This window comes from Furipterus horrens, unplaced genomic scaffold (genome assembly GCF_987537825.1).
Source record: "Furipterus horrens unplaced genomic scaffold, mFurHor1.1.pri manual_scaffold_2, whole genome shotgun sequence".
Lineage (NCBI taxonomy): Eukaryota > Metazoa > Chordata > Mammalia > Chiroptera > Furipteridae > Furipterus > Furipterus horrens.
In genome coordinates, this window is record NW_028327172.1 from 34071518 (window position 1) to 34094314 (window position 22797).

At 36.3% G+C, this 22797-nt stretch overlaps 1 protein-coding gene across 13 annotated transcripts in view; it reads left to right on the forward strand.

The window, feature by feature from the left end:
- SOX6 (SRY-box transcription factor 6) overlaps positions 1-22797 on the forward strand; it is a 611663-nt gene that overhangs the window by 505056 nt on the left and 83810 nt on the right. For 11 of the 13 annotated variants that reach the window (XM_090263661.1, XM_090263689.1, XM_090263681.1 and 8 more), the window contains one exon: positions 21293-21442. In XM_090263661.1, coding sequence (XP_090119787.1) covers positions 21293-21442 — 150 coding nt within the window. The remainder of the gene's footprint in view (positions 1-21292; positions 21443-22797) is intronic. The other 2 variants (XM_090263717.1, XM_090263737.1) reach the window with 1 other exon arrangement.

Consider the following 22797-nt stretch of genomic DNA (forward strand, 5'->3'; position numbering starts at 1 on the left):
TCCCACCCACATTTACTTGGCTCTAGCTTCACTAGCTAATCCACTCAATGAGGAGCTCCCAGTGTGTGAATATTTCTAATTAAACTGACTGTATGTACGATGCAATGTTTTCGAAAATACCAACAGATATTTTCATTCTTGTTTCTACCAAACTGGAGTTTGAGGTATTATTTGGTTGATACTATGTATCATATATCTGTATGTGTTGTGATGAACTACCCTGAAAATCAGAGGGTTGATGTTATTAAGGATATATTGGAAAGTTAGAAAACAAAACATTCTTGTGCTTTATAAAGAAAATGCTTCACTTCAGTTTCCAGCCATAGAATAAATCAGGATATAAAACATTTAGGAAATTTAAATCATACAAATATATGATAAAATATTTTGACATGTAAGTAACAGAAAAGACTGAGCAGGAAAAAAATATTTTTAACCACTTTATTGAGGTATGATTGACATACTGAAAGCCACACATATTTAATATATACAACTGGGTGAGTTTGGAGATAAGTACACATCCATGAAACCATACCAAAATCTATATCATAAAAATTGTCATCACCTCAAAAAGTTTCTTCCTATTATTATTTTGTGGGATTAGAGCATTAACATAAGTTGTACTCCCTTAATAAGTCATTAAGTATACAATAAGTATTATTAACTATAGGCTCTATGCTCTGCAGTTGATCTTTAGGACTTCCTATTTTTCATAACTGAAACTTTATGCCTTTTGACCAATACCTCCATTTCCCCTCCTCCAGCTTCTGGCAACCACCATCCTACTCTCTGCTTCTATGAGTTTGACTATTTTAAATCCCTTATATAAGTATTATCACATAGTTTTGTCTTCTGTCTGGCTTATTTCACTTAGCCATACTGTTCTCCAAGTTCATACATGTTGTTGTAGATCTTATTTCAGCCTTTTTTTTAAGGTTGAATAAGATTTTACTTTAGGTATACACCACATTTTCTTTATCTAGTCATCCATCAGTGGACATTTAGGTTGCTTCCATGCTTTGACTATTGTGAATAATGCTTCAATGAACATGGGAATAAAGATGCCTCTTTGAGTTCTTGATTTCGGTTTCTTTGGATATATAGCCAAAAGTTTCAGGTCTTACATTTAAGTCTTTAATACATTTCAACTTAATTTTTGTGTATGGTTTAATATAAAGGTCTAGTCTAATTATTTTGCAGGTAGACATTTAGTTTTCCCCACACCATTTATTAAAAAGATTGTCCTTTTCTCGTTGGGTATTCTTGATACATTTGTTGAAGAGCACTTGTCTATATATGTGTGGGTTTATTTCTGGGCTCTCTAGTCTGTTTTATTGACCTATATATCTGTTTTATGTCAGTACCATACTGTTTTTATTACTGTAGCTTTATAATATATTTTGAAATCAGGAAGTGTGATGCCTTTATCTTCGTTCTTTTTTTTCAAGATTGTTTTAGTTGTCCAGGGTCTTTGTGATTGCATATCAATTTTAGCTTTTTTCTATTGCTGTAAAAAATGCTATTGGAATTTTGATAAGTTGCATTAAATATGTAGATCACTTAGGGTAGTATGGATATTTTAACAATATTTATTTTTACAAACCAAAAATGCAATTTAATTATAGTATAATTAAAAGGGATTGAGAAGCTGCAGTTGGATGGATTCCCCTTATAGTGGAGGGATAAAACTTCTGACCAGTAGAGCTAGCAAATAGTTATTACTACAGTTCCAGTTCTTCCTTTCTGTCTTATTTGTAGAAAAATTCATGTGCTACAGGTATGCATATTTGTGCAAGTCCATCTAAATTATAAAGTTGAGGGAAATTTGTAATGATTTAAACTCTTTACTAATGTGAAATCATCTTGCTTTATTTTCACTTTTCTGGATTATTAGGATTAGGATAAGAAATAGCACTAATAATTGACTATTTTCTCAGTTAAATGTAAATAAACAAGCATTAAACAAATAATGATACTCTGTACTGGTTGCAGTGTGGATTTAAAAAAAGTTATTGTATATTCCCTTTTTCCATTTCTCCCTTACAACTGATGACATCAAAAGAGTCATCCTGAGTCAAATTGAGAGGAATAAATTTAATATTACCCTTTTCTAGTTTTATAAACACAAATTCCTTAATATTTATAATTATTTAATGTAGATTTTTCCATGTATTTGCATTTCTTGTTAATAGGCTAAAAAATGGAGGCAAAGTAGTCAAGTAAATATCCCTAGGCCTCCACCCTGTTGGTCATTTGGTGAAGCAAAAGCCTAAATAAGAATTCTTAATTTCCAGTCAATTGCATTGAGTTCATTCACTGCTATGTGCTTCTATTATAGCACCAGCTATAAAACCTGTAACCAATCTTTGGTATCACCATATGTATATTAACCTAGATCATGGTTTTTGATGCCTCATCAGTGATTTTCCCTAATATTATTGATCTTGAGCAGTCTGAATTAAAACAAAAATAAATAAATGATAGATATGTGTAAAAATTTTATTGCTTAAAATGTAGGCCAGTGTTGACTATTTCAAACCCTGCAAAGTGTAAACATACAAGTGCTCATTTGAAGCCAGTTTGACATAGAGTTGCTTTTAACCTAAACAATCCATTTTTGGCATATTTATCAGGTTTTCACTCTAATTTGCTATTCCTTTAAATTAAGGGAATAAAATCTTGTTACTTGAAATTACACTCATTAGCTTTGAATATGATTGCTACAATAACTTTGTACTTTTTGTGTGTTAGAGTAATATCAGAATCTTTTTTTTTTTTGAAAGAAAGGGAGAGAAACATCAATGTGTGGTTGCCTCTCGCATGTCCCCAACCGGGGGCCCAGCCCACAACCCAGGTGTGTACCCTGACTGGGAATCGAATTGGCGACCCTTTGGTTTGCAGGCTGGTGCTCAATTCACTGAGCCACACCAGCCAGGACTCAAAATATTTTTTTAAGGGGGCTTATAAATAATCATGCTCAGGAAATTTTTTAAAGTTTGTATAAAAACACAAACAACATGTTTAATCATTCAATTATTCAATATATATTTATTTAGTGCCTGTTATGTGCAAGGTACCATTCTAGGCCAGTGGTCTTCAACTGGATGCAATGTTGCCCCCTAAGGTTCCATTGACAATATCTGGAGATAATTTTAATAGTTATGACTTGAGGTGGGGGTACAGATGGAGATATCACTGGCATCTAACGAGTGGATGCCAGGGATACTTCTGAACACCCTATAATGAACCAGAAAAAAACCCATAATGAAGAATTATCCAGTCCAAAAATCAGTAGTGCTGAGGTTGAGAAACCTGTTTTAGATACTGGTGAAATATCAGTGAATAAAACAAAGTCTTTATTCTCATGGTATTTACATGCTAGTATGGGAAAAAGAAAATAGGGAAAGAAAATATAATTAATACTTGGGATTACAAATCTTACTCATCTTAACAGAAATGTTCCCCCCACCTACGTGTCCATCTGAACCTGGGTGGACAGATTTTCAAAAATTGAGACCTGTTTGATTATTTAGCCTTAGTTCTTAATTTCATTTTGATCTTCAAAACTAAGACTTTTATTCTAGCCAGTCACTTCTGGGTAGAACAGTCCCAATTCTCCTTGAGCACACCTTTTCAATTGTGTTAAGCATATCATATACTTTGGCTTTTAGTAAAGGAATATTATTTCTGACTGTTGTAGTATATAAATCTATCTTTCAGAGTGAAGTAAATATGAAATTTGGTGGGGACCTGGGAGCTGTTCATCAGTTTTTACAGGATGCTATTGAGATCCCATAGGATGAATGGAATTATTCTTGGCAGAGAACCTGTATTTGTTGTGTGAATTGGATATTACAAAGAAAGCCTGAATTTCTTTCTAAAAACAAAACAAAACGGATATAAGAATAGTGAATGTTTTATATGTATACATTTTTACACACACACACATATATATATACATACATATATAATACATATTGTGTAACCTTTTGCAGTTTAATGCATAATTTATATATAGGCTTTATAATAAGTGTGCTTTTATATTATTGCCGTAGTTTAGAAGAAGAAAGTGACCCTCAAATGGGTAAGTGACTTGGATCAGATTGCTAATTTACTAAACAAATTAGGACTGTAATAAATGGTTTAAGCATATTTTAAAATTTACTTCTTGACCGAGATTCTATGCTTACACTGTGCTAATATGTAAGGATAGCTCTCTTATATAACTTATTCCCCTCTTATTATAATAGTCAAGTAAATTAAAAATAATTTAATTAAATTATAAAAGGGAAAATTTTCCAAGTCAACATGACATTCTCAGGATTCCAAAGACTTTGCGTTTTCCAAATTTCTAATTAACTGTACAGAAGAAAATTCAAGCCTAATAGACTTTAACAAGGGTAACAACTATCATGAAATCTGTCTTATTCTGTAGCTCTTTTCTGATGAAAATGTTTCTGCTGAATGCCAGAGCTCTATTCTTTTGAGAGTTTCTGGGGCTGTCTTATAACTTTAAAGTTTTGATGAGTCTCCTGGAGTAGCCAGGGAGCGTGTCCTTGCCCATCCCTAGCCCGTGCTATACTCTGAGCATGCTCAGCAGGTTGCAAGCCAGCAGATGAAACAGATGTTTGACCATACTGGAATGGAGCGCCTGCTGCATCAGGAGCTTGGGATTCCTCTTGACATCTGGACGTGGCTGGGTCGAGATGCCTGCCTCAGGCCAGGAGGCTGCAGGAGCTGTGGGGCAGAGAGCATAGAGTCTTTGCTGCTCTTTAAGCGATTAGTGCATCGAAGCAGCAATAATGTTGAATTATCGCTTGGCTGCTTTCTTCTCAGGAATCTTGGGACACTAGGGGAGTCAGAAAGGAGCATTTACAGTAAAGTCATGTTCAGAGAGACAAGACTAATTATAGAGTATTAAAGAGCTTTATTTTAAGTGATTTAATTTACAAATAGCTCTGGACAGTGTATGAAACTTTTTAGAACCATAAACTCAGTAGCTTGAAGAGACATTTCTAATTTTTTAATGGCTAGTGTAGAACCATTATTTCAGCAATTTTCCAATTCTAGAGTTCGGTCAAGTTGTGCTACTGAAGATACAGCATTTGCTAAAAAGAAAATATACTAATATATAACTGCTAGAGGAAAATTCTCTTACTTGAGGGGAAGGAAGACTTTTTGGTAAGCGATGGACTGAATTATGCACTGGCTTTTATAGTTTCACTTTATCACACTGAAAACTGGTCTGCATTTGCTACCCAGAGCTGAAGCCATCTGGTACACCAATTTCCTCCACGATACGTGTTATTTAAGCACAATGGATGTGGAAATGGGTAGTTTAAAATGTATTTTGTGATAACGGTTGTCACATTATGTTGCTTTTCCAATTAAAATTTTTCATTAGTGAGACCTCTGGGCTCAAAGAAGTCTTATAGATAAACCGTCGCTCTTTGCGTTCACAGTAAGGTATAGGAGAAGAACGCTATGCTGCTCTCGCTTAAGCTCTCATTTCCTAAGGGGGTTATATTTAATTAACGCTGGTAAGGGGCTGACCTGAGAGGTTATGGAAAGTGACCGAGCTGCCTTTTCCAAGCTCTGCTCTAGTCAACTGGGAGAGAAATTAAAAAAAAAAAAAAATTGAAAGTATTATTTTCTGAAATTCCCTCTAACTAAGCTGTATTTCAATGGACCATTTAATGCTCAGATGGACAAAGGTATTACCTCAATCATTGAATTGTATCAAACGTCTTCTCTTCTCAGAGGCCCAGTTTAAAAACTCCGTAGGAAAAGTGGTTTGGCATCATATTCTCAATGGATTATCACTCGGTCTGCTTAAAAGGAAAGAAGCAAGTAAATTTAAATTAAAAAATAAGAAGGAAGGAGAAATGTCCACTGTCACTAAATGGAGTGGAGGGCATGCCCGAACCAGTCCTCCCCACAGCGGGATTGCCCGCCAGAGTTTAGGAGCTTCTTGGGCCACATGGAATAGGAGAAAGATACTCCTCTCTACAGTGCTCCTTTTCATCTGCTCTGAACATCTTCCTCACATCCCAGGAAGTGTTTCCTCCAGTGCCCAAGGGACAGTCCCCACATACTACAAAGTTAAATGTTTAGCTTAAACACAGCACACGTGAGAGAGGAAGAGCAAGAACAAGAGCAAGAGGCTTTGTTGAGATAGCAGAGGCCTGGATGTCACTTCTCCATCCATTTAGAAATAGTTTTAATAAAGAAGCATTTCTTAGTTGCAGAACAAACTAGTCATACATAATTCATTTATAGCCAACCATACCACTTCTGAGTTTAGATCCACCTCTGCCGCATTCCCTGCTTATGAATTACTGTTACCAAATACAAATATACCTCACCATGAAACAGGAAAATGACTGCATAGCATCAGGTGATGATCGGCCACCATGTATTGGAACAACATGCTTACTTTTTATTTAGCAGCGAGTTTGCTCCCTGACATGTTTTACAATAGTGAATGGCTTGGAGGTTTCAAGAAAGCAGTGCTGGGTTCCACAAGACTCCTTCAGTTAAAAGAGCTATGTGAACTTGAGCTCATTTCCTCTGAACCTTAGTCTCCTCATCTGTGAAATAAAGACATTGGACCTCTCCTATTATAAATATTAAATGAAGTAATGTAAACAATTACCTAGTAGTATGTTTGCTACATGATTGATATGCAACAAACATCACTTCTTTCCACACCCTTATCTCTCCTATTCATCCATTAATTTAACAGATATTTTTATTAAATCATTTTTTATTGTTATTCTATTATAGTTGTCCCAATTTTTCCCCCTTTGCCTGCCCACAGTCAATTCCCACACTGTTGTCTGTGTCCGTGGGTCATTTATACGTGTTCTTGGCCTAGTCCCTTCCCCTTCTTTCTGTCCATTAATTTAAAAAATATTTTTAAATTGTGTGCTATGTACTTTAGGTACTCTATTAAATAAATAAATAAAACAAGTTCCTGCCTTTTTATAGTAATAGTCTAGGAAGAAAATCAGTTAAATGAGGAATACTACAAAGTGATAGGGGCAGATAGCATAGGGCTGATCATTTGTTGATGTATATATAAATATACTCATTTATTGATTGACCAAGCTGGTTGTATATTGGGTCTTTGAAATCTTTTTGTCCTAATATCTATGCCTGATGACTGCTGTGAGTTCAAAAAGCATGAGGCTCAATGCAGTCCGCTTTAGCAAGAAAGTGAAAACCGGACAATTAAGGCACTTTAAACTGGACTTTCTACTAATCAAGAAAAGATACCACCATATTGAAAGAAAAGCCTTCGCAAATACACAATGAGATTGTAAAATTGCGTAACTTCCAGAGCTAAAGAAGGCTCTTGGCATTCCTTGAGGGTCAAATCCTAATCCATTAACTTGCTTTGGCAAATTAATCTTTCTGTGCCCAGATTCAATGGGATTAGGAATAATACCTGCACAGGGCCATTGTAAAGAATAAATAAGAAAATTCTTGTGAAAAATGATTTACAAACTTTCAAGTATGCTGTGAATCATTTGCTTTTACAGTTGAAGAGACTGAGGCCAGGGGGATGGATTAACCTTCCTAAGCCACACAGCTTGTAAATGGTCTGGGGTAGGATGCACAGAATTGTAGGGCAACAGTATCAAGAACTAAATTTGACTGTATCTTGTAAATAAATTTTGGATGAATTGAACCGAATTAAAACAGATGGCCAAGAGGACAGTGTATCTATGAGTTTTTGTAGAGATATGTTTTTTGAAATTGAATGTATCAACCAAATGAAGATTATCCTTAAAAAAAAAAAAAAAGAAAGAAAAGAAACAAGGCATATTAAAATATAAGACCATGTAACAGGGCTGGTAGTAGTGACAATGCCAGAATATAAACTTATATTAATTTATATGATTAATTATTATATAAAAAAGGACTAACTATGTTATTAGTTCGATCACACATTAATTTCCCAAATGTTTATTAACTGCTACATAGTAAGCCCTCTCTTCTATTTGGGGGATACTAAGATCAGTAGAACTTGATCGCTGCCCTCCCAGGGCCCATTGTCTAGTAAGCAATGTGACAATTACTAAAGTAGATGTGTTTCCAGAGTAAAAATTATATGGGAAGGGGAGGTGTTAAGCTCTGCTTGGGGAAATACCAGTGATCTTCATAGGCACAGTGATGTTAAAAATTGAATCTTGAGAGTAGAAGTATATAAGGTTTATGGGGAAAGGACGCAGAGTGGCAGAGATACAGAGGAGAGAAAAAGCACTCCAGACAAAGGGGGACACAACTGGCCCACAGGTGTAATGCAGTGGACAGTGACATTCAGAAAACAACAGACTGGCATAGGCTGAGTGTACAAGAGCAATAGTAGGTGAGGTTGGAAAGGTAAGCAAGGGGTCAGATCACAAAGTGCCTTTACACTACACTTGGGAACTTGCCGTGCATGTGGTAGACATGATTTTATTCACACCATAAATGGCAAAGTGGTATAAAGAATGGTGAACAACTTTATGATGTGATATTCCTCTATTAATTTGATCTCTAGTTTACATTTCCTGTTACACTGGATTTAATAGTTGGGGAACTATGTTTGGTAAGATTCAGTCCCTTTAGTACAATGGTACCCTGTGGCAAGGGAAACTGTACAAATAATGTAATGATACACACAGAATAAACAGAACTGTTTAAGATGGAAGGAAAGCCAAGGTTCAGCCATTTCTCTGGGATTTGGGGAAGTCTTATAATCTGCAATTTGTACTAAACCCAGTCATATTTAGCACATTGCTTCTCAGTGAAAAGGCCCTGCTACTATATTTCAAACAAACGATGAAGCAAGGAGTAAAAATCTATAAGGGAAAGCTATGGTTCTTCTAATTGTTAATGCCTTGCAATTATGCCCCTTTCTGGAATAATAAAATGTTCCTTGGCCGAGGTCAGGATCTCTGCCACTAACTTATTTAGCAGATCCTCTTAACATCTGTCCTGCAGACTGTGCACTTTATTAGCAGACAAGAGACCCAACAGACTTCGCCTGCTGTGGCCCTTTTTCACATTCACACAGCTGTGGATTAACTCAGACTTTCCAGAAGAGGACCAACCAGAAGGGATAGTCGTGTTATTGGCTGATTCCAAAAGATGGGAGAAAAGAGCAGAAACAAATGTTGCCCTCGCACAATTCAGTGTTTTTCGAGTGACAATTACCAGTCTGTTTTAAAAAGGAATAAGAGCAGCTATTTCACTAAAAAAGGAAAGTCTATTCATATCTGTGTGGGAACCTAATCAGGCTCTTGTTTCCAATGACGATGACTCCACAGTCGCACCAGGTCTGCGACAAGAATGCTCCTTTTGTGTGCCGATAATGTGGAAACGATAAAATTTCCTTTAAGAGACATATGTGTTTACATCATGAGATGTGTTATTTGACAAAATGCTTTGTTCTCCTCATATTTTCCATGCAGAGTTTCATGCTGGGTTGTTTGGCTGGAAATCTTTGATTAACTAGAATTAGTTGCTGAAATAAAATAGACACTTTTGTTTTATGAGTCCTCTTGCTGAGCTGTAAATTATAGTAAAACATATAAGGAGTGACAGAAAGAAGTGCTGATTTGAACCTCTGACCCACGACAGGCACAAAAACATGAGATTATTCCTTCAAAGAGCTGCGTAGAGACATAAATATTCCATGGTCCACTCCAAATTATGCCCTCTTAACAAACTAAAGCTGTGATTTTTACATCATGTAACATGAGTTTTCTAAAGGTGTTACAATAGGCTTAGAGCAGCTATTGCAATCCTGAAAAACCCTCCCTCAGTGAGGACTTTCAATGCTTAAAGTTTTTGCTGCTTAACAATGGACAATGAAAACAAGAACAAAACAAAGTCTCTCTCCCCTAAATGAATAGGCAAGAGGGGTTTCCCTTTCTCTAGAGAAGTGGCACATTTTATAAATCTTAAGGCTCTCTCAAAGCCACACTGGGTCTTAGTGTGAGCACCTTAGTTACATGGGGCATAGGCTTTGGCACTGTCCCAGAAGAAGAGGCTCAGGGGAGATAGTAATTACTAAGAGAAAAGCAGAAATTCTATTAGCTTAACCATGAAACATTTCAGTGGCTTGATGTCCATTCTGCTCAGGAATATATATCTTTTTGGTTAAATCATTTTATAGAATTATTTTTAAACTTTTAGTTAACAGGATATCTTTCTGGGGCTTCACTGTAAGCAAAGCCCACCTAACTGTCCTCAGTCAAAACTAATGCTGATGCATGTGTTAGCTAACCTAACTGTGGCAGTCATTTTCACAGTTTATCCATATATCAGGTCATCACACTGTACACCTGAAACTTCAGTGTTGTCATTGTATCTCAATAAAGCTGGAAAAAAAACACCCAGTGATGGTGTTTCAGTAGGAATTTGTAAACGCTTTCATTATACTGCTCATCACATTGTCTTTCTCCCTCTGTCCTTCCTGTTCTAGCTACGAGCTGAGAGACAGCATATCTTCTTCATCTTTGTATCCCTAGTATTTGCTAAATTAAATCAAAATGCTAAATGTCTTTCTGAATAAGATCTTTAGAGTAACATCTCTTAAAAAGAATATACTGATAAGAATAACAGTCTATAAAGGTTGGTTCTCTAGAATGTTCCCTCTTCTTAGTATATTATGTGGATTACTTAATTTACTCCATGCAACAATCTTTTGGAGTAGCTATTATTAATTTTTTCACTTTAAGGATGTGAAAATTTAAGGTCCAAAGAGATTAAATAACTTGCCCAAGATCACATAGTAAACGGTGGTTCTGACTCAAGAGCATGCACCCTTAATCACTGTGCGACATTGCCTCTCCAAGCAGCATGTAAACCTTGTTTTTCCAACTTTCTTCTCCAGTCCTTTATATTAACTATTACATGCATCATCTGCTATAAGTATTTTTCAAGATGGATTATTGAGATATGTATCAGAATCCTATGTAGTGACAATAAAGCACCTTGTATTGCTTATTACACACTATCTGAATGATTTTTACTGTGGTTGCTACATATAAAGTATCATTCCTTTCCACTAATTAGGAAGGAAGCTGTGGGTATTACTGTAGGATACAGATGGTGTATTTACATACTGTAAAATATGCCGAAGTTCTCCAATTGGCAGTACTGATAATTTGCAGTTTAAAAAATGACAGTTAGTGAGGGTGGCTCTGAAATAGGGTAACTTTTTTAAAAATTAAAATATATAGAAGCAAATGTAAGAGGGAAGTAAGAAGAGGATGCTTTATGTTATTTTTTACTTATTTTATATGACCACTTAAGAATTAATTCAAAATACATCCTTATTTCTCTCAATATTTATTAGAAATGTATAGTTCACATTGTTATTATTAATATGGAATTTATGTTTAATAAATCTGTACATTTCATCATGGTATGAATTTTGCTCATTAGCATGATTCTTGTGTTCATGAATCCGAACTCTACTGAGAAACTGAAAACCAAATTCAGTTGTAAAACACTAAAGCCATTTTCATATAATAAACATATTTATTTCCAACCATCAACATTTGTTCTATTGATTAAAGTTACAAAATAGCATTTTAAAAATATTTAATTTTTATGCAATTCTGTTTTCCCAAATATATATTTTTAACAATTTAAGTAAAAACTTTCTTTGCATACTTACCCATATTTGTCTTCATTCTGTGTTGTTAGGGAGGCTTTATTATGGATGGAAATTGAAGGGCATTGAAGCTGGGCAGTTGTAGAATATTTTTCAAGCAATAGCATCTGGTTCCTTGGCAGTCATCATGGGCCAAGGCAAAGCAGCCCTGGCATGTCTCCAGATTTTCCTGTGGGTATTGCTGAGGGATTTCTAGGTCTTCCATGTTGTTGTAATTGTGTTTCCTAGAAACCCAGAAACTCAGAATGGAATTCAAAGTCCATTAGACAGTACATAAGGTCTGCATGGTCTGGCCCCTTGCTAACTTTTTGACACCTGACTATTACCATTTGCCCAGCTCACTCTGCTCCAGCCACACTGGCCTCCATGCTATTTCTCAAACATTCAAAGTGCAAGCACACCTTTGCTTCAGGACTTTCCCCTATCCTTTGCCTCTGTCTGGGATGCTATCCCTAGGTAATGACATGGTTTAGTCCCTCACGTCTTGCAGGTTTCTACTCAATTGTCCCGTTCTTATAGTTTTTTCTGATTTCCTCTATATTTAAAAGTCCCCTCTTCCCCATATTCATATGTCTGGTTACTTTATAATTCATAGCACATATCCCCACCAAAATTACATATCTGTGTGCTTATTTATTTGTCCTCTGATCCTCACTCCATCCCCCAAGGTCATTGCTCACTTCTCTTTTCCCAAATAGTACCTGGCCCATAGTGACCACTCAAATAATTTTTCAATGAACTTGAACCAAAGCTCACCTTTTGGTTGTAAGGCAATAATGCTTTTAAATGGTGGAAACCAGACATGTTCATGCATTAAATTCAGCACTTGTACTCAAATACATATACCCATTGAAAACTTCCCTGTGGCTTAGTTTATGGGAAATCACACTTAGGTTTCAAATCCAACTTCCGGATTCATTGACAAGTTTGCCTATATTATCAGTAGAGCCAAGATGCACTTTTTAAAGGCTTCCCTGATGAGCTGCTGCTTTGTACTAGAGAATTAAAGGAACATTACAGATGCAACTGCACCTCTTGGAGCACATTCAGAGAGCTGGGTCTCTTCAGCTTTTCCTACCCTGCTCCTGGAAAAGAGTCAGATTCATTACCCTAATGCCGATTTCCAACTGCCCTCATGATCACAGCTTTAAATATCTTTCCTCAAGAATCAAATTACTGATTGTTTCAATGACTGGACTTTTCTCCCTGTAAATAAATCATTATGTATTTACGTATTTTATTTAGCAACTTAAAAAATGATGCTTGGAAGAAGCAGAGAGAGATTGAGTTTTCTTGTTAAAGCTATTGGGAGTTGCGTTATTTATTCTTAGTGACCTGCACCGTGCAACTATGTTCCATAAGGAAAAGCCCTTATGAGTGCATTCCAGTATAATTGGTGCAATCCAAGAATGAATTCTGATTTTTTTATTGCAGACGACTGGGTACTCTGTTACCTGATGGATTCCATTCTTTAAAAGTTCTCTTCATGTAAGGGTAGGATTTTTGACCTGAGCCCCTCTCTTATACTCTTTTCTTTTTACAGCTTCTCTTCTCCTCCATACCCCACATATTTCCCCCATTACTCCATGCCATTAGCATGAATTATGTCAGAAGAGCAAGCCACTTCATGCTTGGTAAAATAGGCAAGAGGATCTCTAGCCAGGAAAACTCTTTTTCAATTCATTTTTCTTTACTTGACATTCTTGAGCCTCCCGCAGGGGATAATGAAATGAATTGAACAGGTCCTGGCTCCACACTGGCTTATAGTCCATGCCTGTCCCATTTTTCCTTTGGTTGTTGTGAAAAGGCAAATGGCAGAAATCTCAAAGAAGGTGAAATAGGCCTTCTCTCACCTGAGAGAGATTTTTGGCCCTTTATGTGTATTTGCATAAACTTCAATTTTAAAAATATAAAAACACCTTAACATGAGTATAATTATCTTAACCTAATTACTATGGTTGCATTTTAAAATGTGTACATTTTAAAACAAATATTAAATAAAATTCTAAAACGTAAATCATTCTCAGGTGCCCAATGATTACTTTTCAAGTATGTCTCGGATAAAATTATCTTTTAAATCCTAGAGGTATGGTAGAAAAAGTTTTTTTTGTTTGTTTGTTTGTTTTTTTTTTTGCAGTTCAACCCAAAAGCTCCAATACAATGTACAAATTCTATTTGCAGTCACTTTCCTAAGAGAACAGAAGACAGGGATAAATGAGTCCGTGTGTACACTGGACGGGAAAACAGGGAGCCTGGCTTCTACATGTTTTTCTACTTATTGCTCACCAGTTGGTACTCTTATGGAAATCACTTTTCCCACCTCTAGGCTTGAGTTTTCTTTACCCATAAAGCAAAGGGTTTGGATTAGATGATATTTACAATTCTTTCTTCTGCTGGCGTTGTGTTATCTGGCACTTCTTGCTCCCATGTGCCTGTAGGTAGGTTCAAGAGGACAGAAACAAAGAAAGATGACCTCCATCCTTGGGGTTCCTTTTGGAGAGGATGTGAGGAAAGGTATATGAAGAAAGGGTGTGGGCAGAAATGAGAGCAATTCCCAGCAGGTAAAGACAAGAATGAAAAAGAAGGGGTTTTAATGGTCAGTGTTAACAGAGCCTCTGTGAAATGTCAGACATTATGTTGTAGGTGCTAGGCACATAAACACAAGTGAGACTCAGTCCTCCCCTTAAGGAACGTGGACTTTGGTGGTAGAGAAAGGCATGCAAGGGGGGAAAAAAGAAATTCCATAAAGTACACAGAGATAGAGGATGTGATGTGGTGGGAAAATGAAGAGGGCAATGGTCAGATAAGATTTTATGAAGAAAGTGGTTTTTGAGTTGAGACCCAAATGATGAGTAAAATTATAATAAGAGGGATTAATGGGAAGGGAGAATAATATGGAAATAGAAAAATATTCAGGAGGAGCAAGGAGATTAACTTGGAAATTAACTCAGTAAATGAGAAGTGGGTGTGATAGTTCTTCCCCAATTCCTTCCCCCACCTCCTATGGACAGCCAATTTTCTTTGGTGTCAAATATTAAGGGTACAGCTAAACAAGTACCTTCTATGCTGAAAACAAGGACTTCAGTTCTTTCCTGCCATAAAACCGCAGCTATATTTCCTGGATCGTTTTGTTGACATTGGAGGTTTATGAGAAGTAAAAGTATTTGTGATCTCTTTCAAATTATTTTTAAGCTCCCTCTCCCACCCCTCCTTCAGTCTGTAATGAGTTGTTACTGACACACTTTCTTCCCTGTGCCGAACAAGCACTAAATCAGGCTGTTTAATTACCCCTGTCTCCGTTCCACCTTCCCACAGCCAAACTTGCCCAGCTCTGTAGCATGCCTTGCCTGGTAGGAATGGTTGTCTGCATTATTTTGAGAAGGTAACAAACCCCAGGATATCTCTGGAGAACCGAGCCAGGCTTGGGGCCTAGTGTTAGGCAGCATCAATCAAATAAATAATGATATTTCCTTAAGGATGCCCCTCTCCACCCTACTCTGCTTGTTTCTTTCCAGTAGAGTTCGCCTGAATAGAGTCTGGTACCTAAGAACAGAATCTGAGTTAACCTGGGCTAGACCTGGGGTTCCCAGACATTGCGTGGAACCCTAGCAAATGGAGTGAATAGGAAGGGAAGAGTTGAAATCTTTCAGTAGTGTCTGTGAATCTCTTTTTCTAGAATACAGTAGTCCCTCGCTATATCGCGGTTCACTTATCGTGGCCTCACTGTATCGTGGGATTTTTTAAAATATTATATTTATTTATTGCGGATTTTTCGCTATATTGCGGGATTTTGTGGTACTGTATACGTATGTTGTTAAAATTACGTAGGTGTAAGAGTGTAGAATGAATGTAAGGTTCCTCCTTCGTGGGGGGGTCTGGAACATAATACCTGCGATAAGTGAGGGAATACTGCATGGCATTTTCCCTCCTCTTCCTTTCCCCAGTACCCACCAATAGGCAAGTTGCATTTGAGGGTGACATTTTTCTTCTTTCTCTCTGGGCCAGATTCTGACAGGCCACTTAAAAATGCCCTTTCTAATTGAAATGACAAAACACAAGAGAATTTACTCCAAAGAGAATCCAGTGTGTGAAGTTGTGTCTTCTTTTTTATTGTTGCTTCTCATATACTGGAGCATACTGGTGCCAACTTAAAGCCCCTGTTAGTATCCGTTTTATCAAGTTCTCCTATTTTTACCCATACTCTGCATAGTTTTTTTTTTTACTTTATCAGTCTTTTAAACATGTGTCACTAGGGTATTTTAGGCGTCTTCTATTATGGCTTAGAGATTGGTTGGAGAAGGGAGTTGTTTAAATCAGTCGTGGCTCTTGCTCCTTCAGGGTGGCTGGTGGTCTCCCATCTGAGGATTGTGAAATGCCGTTTTAGAAGAAGTAGCTGTTAGACATCTAGAAGTATAGTTTGCTATTTGAGAGTTCAGAATCTCTCCTCTCATCTCCTTGGACAATGATCCTTGTCTGGTACCTAGGGACAGGAAATGGGTTTCATTGTGATTCACTGTATATCTTATCTAAAGCAATTTAATTTTAACCTACAAACGCAGAAAGTGAATGGGCTTAAAAGTGACAATTAACCTACAAGGGATACTTCCTATCTTATGTGATTATTTTGAAGATTAAATCATAAATGTAAAGGACCTAGCACAGTACCTGAGTTAGTGTTCAAAATGTTTGTTGAATTAGCACATGAATGGGTGGGGGTGATTGCATGACTGCATGACTGGGTTTGTGTTTATGTGAAAATCATGTGATTATGGGAAGAAAAGGCCTTGCACATTTTTTCTTTGGTACTCTCCACCGGAGATATTACCTGATTTTATCATAGAAAGCAGGCATTACACACACACACACACACACACACACACACACACACACACTTCATGTTATGGTAAATTAATATCAGATGCATTGTGATACCACCCATTATAGTTTGACATGAATTTGGCTGTTTGGGGGGGAGATCCATGCCTCTCTTCCCAAATACAACAATATTATAAAATGCCTCTGACACAGTGCATTTCTTAGGTCCTGACTGTAGACCAGTGTGTGTACTTGAAGACACTCAAGAATTTTATCACAAGGTTAAGTTTGGTTGGTAAGACCTACTGTTTTGTGTTGAATTTAAGCAGGCTTAATTATTAAAGTGTCATTAGGATCCAAATGCAAGATAGGGTTTCCTTTAAGGCTAGTGTCAGGACACAAAACTCTAGAAACACTAGGAAAGGTATGTATTGATGGATTTGTGAGATCTTCTTAGGACTCTCTTAATCGAATTTATTTAAAAGATTGGTCAATGATTAGTGGTAAACCATAGAAAAGCTTCTTTGTGTCTTGATTTCAATCTATTCCTCTTTGTAGATAGTTGTATTCTGGGGATAAAGTCTGAAATGATGAACGAGGCTAGAAGACCCTGCCCCTCTCCAGACTCCTCTCACGCCACTCCTCCTTCACTGAGCCGTCTGGCCACACTCGGCTTCTTCAAGTCCCTTGGAAACATTACCTTCTTTTCTACCTCCAAGCCATAATAATTGATGTTTCTTCTTTCTAAAATGTTCTTTATCTAAACTTTTCCACCTGGATAATTCTTACTTAAAATGTTACTTCCTTAGAGAAGATGTTCTGATCCTCCAGACTGTGTTAAATGCCCGTATTAGATGGTCTCTTGACATTCTGTATTTTTCTTTCTCAGTACTTATCTTAACTATAATTTACAGTTACTGTCTAAGCATTTATTTAATATGTTTCTCTTTCTAGCTTCATTAAGGCAGGGATTATTTCTGAGTTGCTTGTTTTTAGCACAGTGTTTAGTTAATAGTAAGCATTTAATAAAGATTTGTCATTGAACATATTCATCAGTGCTAGAAATGTGCTTGGAAGGTGCAAAGGTTGGTTCATCATACATCCATTTGTGCTTTTAATGATAATGTTGGAATAGTTATATGATCTCAGGCATGCCGCTTCTGTTCTCCAGACCTCAGCTCATCAGCAGAATAAGGAGGTCAGACTAGACTAAATGATCTGTTAAGATTCTTTCAATTCTAGGTGCTAAGTCTGTCAGTGTTCTTCTTACCAAAATTTTAATGCTGACTGCTTTATTAAAACTGAACTCATAAAGTAGGTGGAATAGTTTTAGCCGTAAAATAGTAAAAGCATTTCTGAGAGTGCTCCTATAAAATGTGAGTGATTTAATAATTTTGAAAAATATTTAGCTAGGCTCATTCTAACATGTATATATTTCATTTATTTTATATATCTTAGATAAAGAAACAATGCAATATCCCAAACAATCACTGAGCATATGTTTAAAAATAAAATGCAACTATCTGTATTTACAAAAACAGTCTTCACCAAAGTTTAAATGTTTGTGGGACTTAGGCTAAGCCTGTTAGAAGCTTTACTACATTGTTGATTTTTTAAAATCTTTACTGTGTTTGGAAATGAATATTTATTATTATTATCATTATGACTATGAACTATGATCTGATAATCCTACATGTTGTAAACTCTTATATGATAGTCAGAGTTTGACTTTTCTTTTTAATGACTGTATATATTATTTCTATAGAGAGGAAAAGGGAGAGAGAGAAACATCTATGTGCCAGAGAAACATCTATTGTTTGCCTCTCACACTCCCCCAACCTGGTACCTGGCCTGCAACCCAGGCATTGCCCTGACTGGGAATCAAACTGGTGGCCTTTTGCCTTGTGGGACAAAGCCCAACCCACTGAGCCAAATCAGTCAGGGTTAAATTTTTTTTTTTTTTTTTAATAAAACCATTGGACCATTGGTCTGTAAAGGAGTTTTCTAACTAAAACTATTTATTTCAATAACTAATATTTTATCTTCTTTCAAAAAAGGGTACAGTTGCATTTAGAAATTGGACTGAGAAGAAAAATTGGTACTACCCTGTAGTTACTACTTAAGCGATATAATTTGTATTTTAGAAGTTTGACAGGTCAGTGAAGCTGGCAGTTATTGAACAACTATCTGGTCAACAACATTTAAACAAATGACTTCAAATGAATCATTTTTCATTAAACAATATCATTTGTACTGAATTTACTTTTCTTTTTGAAAGCTCAACATCATAAAATTATTCATTGCATATATGGTAACTATAATCATATACCACTTCTGTTGCCTCATTTATATAGAGAAAATAACTCTCCTTCCTAACATCCAGTGATTTTGCGTACTGTATGTTAATTCAGAAAATATCTATTGGTTATCTTTTATTTGCAAGGCATTATTCTTGATGCTAGGCATTCAAAAATAATTAGGTTGATTGGGACTTCAATAAGCTTGTAGTGTATCAAAGATGTGAACACATATGTACATAACTAAACACAGGTTAAAAATGTGATAAGCATCACAAGGAAGGTGCAAGTTAGGTGTTAAGGATCTGTATCTTACATCTCCAGAACTATCTGCTTGTCCTAAGACTTGGAATCCTCAGTAGTGCCCAACATAGACCCTTGCATAAGAAGCATATTCAATTAATGTTACCTAAGAAGGTGAGCCATGAAATCATTTTCTAAACCTATAGCTGTTCAATGAATGGGATTTTTTTTTTTTATCCAAGTCAAACGTAAACTCTCAGCCTGAAAGCATGATACTTATATCTAAAATAATGTATTTTGTTAGAATGTGAAAATGTTACTTTCATGACTGCCTCTGTCTTTACATTTTCTGGTTTTTGTTCTTCTAAATCTTATCTGGTAGCCTACTGTTCTCTTTACCCAAATCTGTAAGTTTTGTGGACTAGGACCATAGTTCTTTCTGCCTCTAGTGTATAAGTAATCTCAATTCTCAAGGAACTCCTAGGCGTCACACCTCTGAGGAATCTCAGAATTTATGAGGTCTTGCTTCTTTTAGGTACAACTCACTAGAAAGAGGTATAAACTAAGAGATTATCAAAGCTTTAGAGGCTGCAGTGAACACTACTCTATTTCTAAAAAGGAATCAATCTGAAGGATTTCTGAATTTAGTCAGCCTTTTAAAAAGTGGATTTTTTTCCAAAGACTTGTTTTTCTGCTTTTTCCACTAGCTTATGTTTCCCGAAGGATTCGCGATTGAGTAAAATTGACTTTCTTCTGATCTTGTGAATTATTGAGGTAAAATGAAGCCATAAGTGATGCCCAAGGACTCTTGCTTCCCTAAGATCTCATGACTCTCTAATACTCAATAGTAGGGCATACTGGTCATGATACCAGCTATATAGCCAACACTTTTTCAATTCTCTACCATCTCCACTTTTTAGTATAGAACTTTTCTTTACTGGCTTAATCCAAGCGGAAAATTTTCAGAAGCTTCACTTGCCCAGCATTGAAGACACCTGGCTGAATTTCAAAGGAAAAGAAGACAACAGAGTAAAAAGGAAACAAAAAAGGCAGCTCCCTTTACTCCCCTAAATTTTAGTAGTTTGTCTCTTTCTTATGAATTTTTCTTGCCACTGAGTCATTGCACACACAGAATTATGAAACTTTAATTTCTTTAGAGGCTTGTTATATTAGAAAAATTGTTCCAAAGAAAGCAACAATCATGACATAAGCACATCTGGCTCTTGCAAATTATTCTTTATTAAGCTTTCATTTAATTACATGTGCTGAAAGGTCTGTTTTTGATTACTATAGTTTTTTTTTATTTGTCCATCTGAATGATAGTAATGCTGGAAATTACATACAAACCACCTGTTTTTTTCTCCCCTATTAATATGGTAAAGTTTGAGCTATTTTCTCTGTGGTTGATGAAACTAGGAAGCTTTCTATTTATTATAGAAATATGACTATCGAGGTATGGCTTAATCTTGATGATAAGAAGAAAAGAAAATATTTGAATGAAGTTTTCATGAATTAAGTAGTACTAACATTGAGGTATCTGAATTCTGGTCAACTAGCAGATCTATATGTTCATGTAGCACCAATTTCACCCAAAAAGCTAATAAGTAGAGGGTTAAATATTTAACCTCCTGTGCTACAAGAAATAAGCTTAATTTTTATTTTATTATTTTTTTTCACAAATCTGGCTATATTCTCTTGAGGATTATACACTGCCTAGAAATAAGACCCTGAGAAAGGACTGACTTCCACTGGGCCTCAGGGATCTGGAGGGCAGCACCACTATCACGCAGAAGGATCAGCACTCCCACAGAAGTTGGCCCGTACTGAACAGGTTCGATGTTCTTGCAGGAATCCCTAGGAAAGCTCAGATTAGTTTCTTGGTTCATGAATATTAAAAGTACATGAATGGACATACTAACTCTTAAAGAACTTTTTATAAATATTTTAGGCACTGGAAAGAATCTTTGAAACCATTTAGTCAAATTCATTTTTTGTACAATTGAAGAAACTGAGTTCTAGACCCTTGGTTTCGGGTCCTACAGGTATTGCTAGAGGGACCAGGGACAAAACAGTGATTCCTATACCAGTACTCATTTTTTCTGTTACATTATTTGGTCTCTCTTATTTTCCTCTGTAAAAAAAGTGGTGAAAGAGAAATTGCAAGGCTGTCAGAGAGATAGCTCTCTAACAATACGGTAAGTTTTTCTGAAACGCCATTTCAGCTGTATTTAAAGGGATTATGTTTGTCTTCCCTGTTTTGCAGCAGCTCTATGCCGCTCAGCTGGCCAGCATGCAGGTGTCACCTGGAGCAAAGATGCCATCGACTCCACAGCCACCAAACACAGCAGGGGCAGTCTCACCTACCGGGATAAAAAATGAGAAGAGAGGGACCAGCCCTGTAACTCAAGTTAAGGTACTTGCTTTGCAGGATTGTGGAAACAGTTTGGAAAATAGCTTCACAAGAAAGGTAGTGAGCCAGGCTGTGTTGGGAGTAAACAGCAGGAAGCATAGCAACATAAAAGATCCCCAAAATGCTCCTCTTTATGGTAAATTTCATGATTGAGCACTGAGAAACAGGTGTTTCCCTTTTGATAACAATAGTGCCATATTGTGAGATCTTTACCTAAATCTGCAAACTCACTTCTCAGGAGTTTTCCCCCTTTGGATTCTAGCTTTTATTTTTTAATGTTCATTGGCATGAATGGCCACAGTTTTATTACCAGTGTTTGTCATAGACTTGTGACATTTCTCTCTAAGTTTCTTAAACAGGTGGGAAGCCAACTTATAGTACCAGAGAAGGAGGATTTCAAAAGATTAGATTTTAAAAGGGAAACAAGCAAACAAACAAACAAAAAAAGAGCCTAATGGTGGACTTTATGTGGTTTGTTGATAAAGGTCTCCCCTTTAAAAGTCGTCATCAATGTGGGCTCCAAGGAATGAGTGGTATCATGCATAATCATTCTTTGATGCCACACAGGTCATGATAAGATAAACAAGCTCTCCCAAGTTATGGCTAAGACGTATCAGATACCTTCTCTCACTGATTTTCTGTGGCTTAGAATGGGGCAGCCAGGATGTACTTGGCGACTAAGGGAGATGGATGATCCATTTCAACTTTGTGCTGCAGCTGGTACCTACAGGTGGTACTGGTTGGTTTTTATGACTGCCTTTCTTTCCTTACATTGAATTAACAAGTTCAAACAGCTCAGAAAAACAATTGTTTTGTATAGCCGACTTACCTACTTAGAGGGGTACGCTGAGCACAGATGTATTATTGTAAATGTGCCCAAAGTACTGCATTGGGAGAAAACTTGCAATTCTTAAAGCTATGCATGGAAAATATCAAAAGTCCAACAACAACAAAAAAAAACATTGACTGCTACAAACTCACTGAAATTGTTTTATTTTCTAATATCCACAGATAGAAATTTTAAGATTTCTGAAAGGGCTTTAAAAAGTATGGATCCCAAATACCAAAGATAAGAAAAGTAAACATCAAAAAGAAAGATAGTTCTGCCTGTGCCCCAAAGGCTTTTAGATTCTCCAAACAAATAGATGGATATTTATGCTTCTTTATTAGAAATGCTGAGATATGACGTATACTGTTCACATTTACTACGATGGCATAACTATGGTAACAGACTTTTCTATGTTCCAAGAGTTTCTATTTGTGAATAAGAGTCAGAACACTACAACTCAAACCAAAGCACTTTGTTTAATTATAGTTGTTAGAGTATGAATATATCAAACATCAGTGACTTGAGGCAT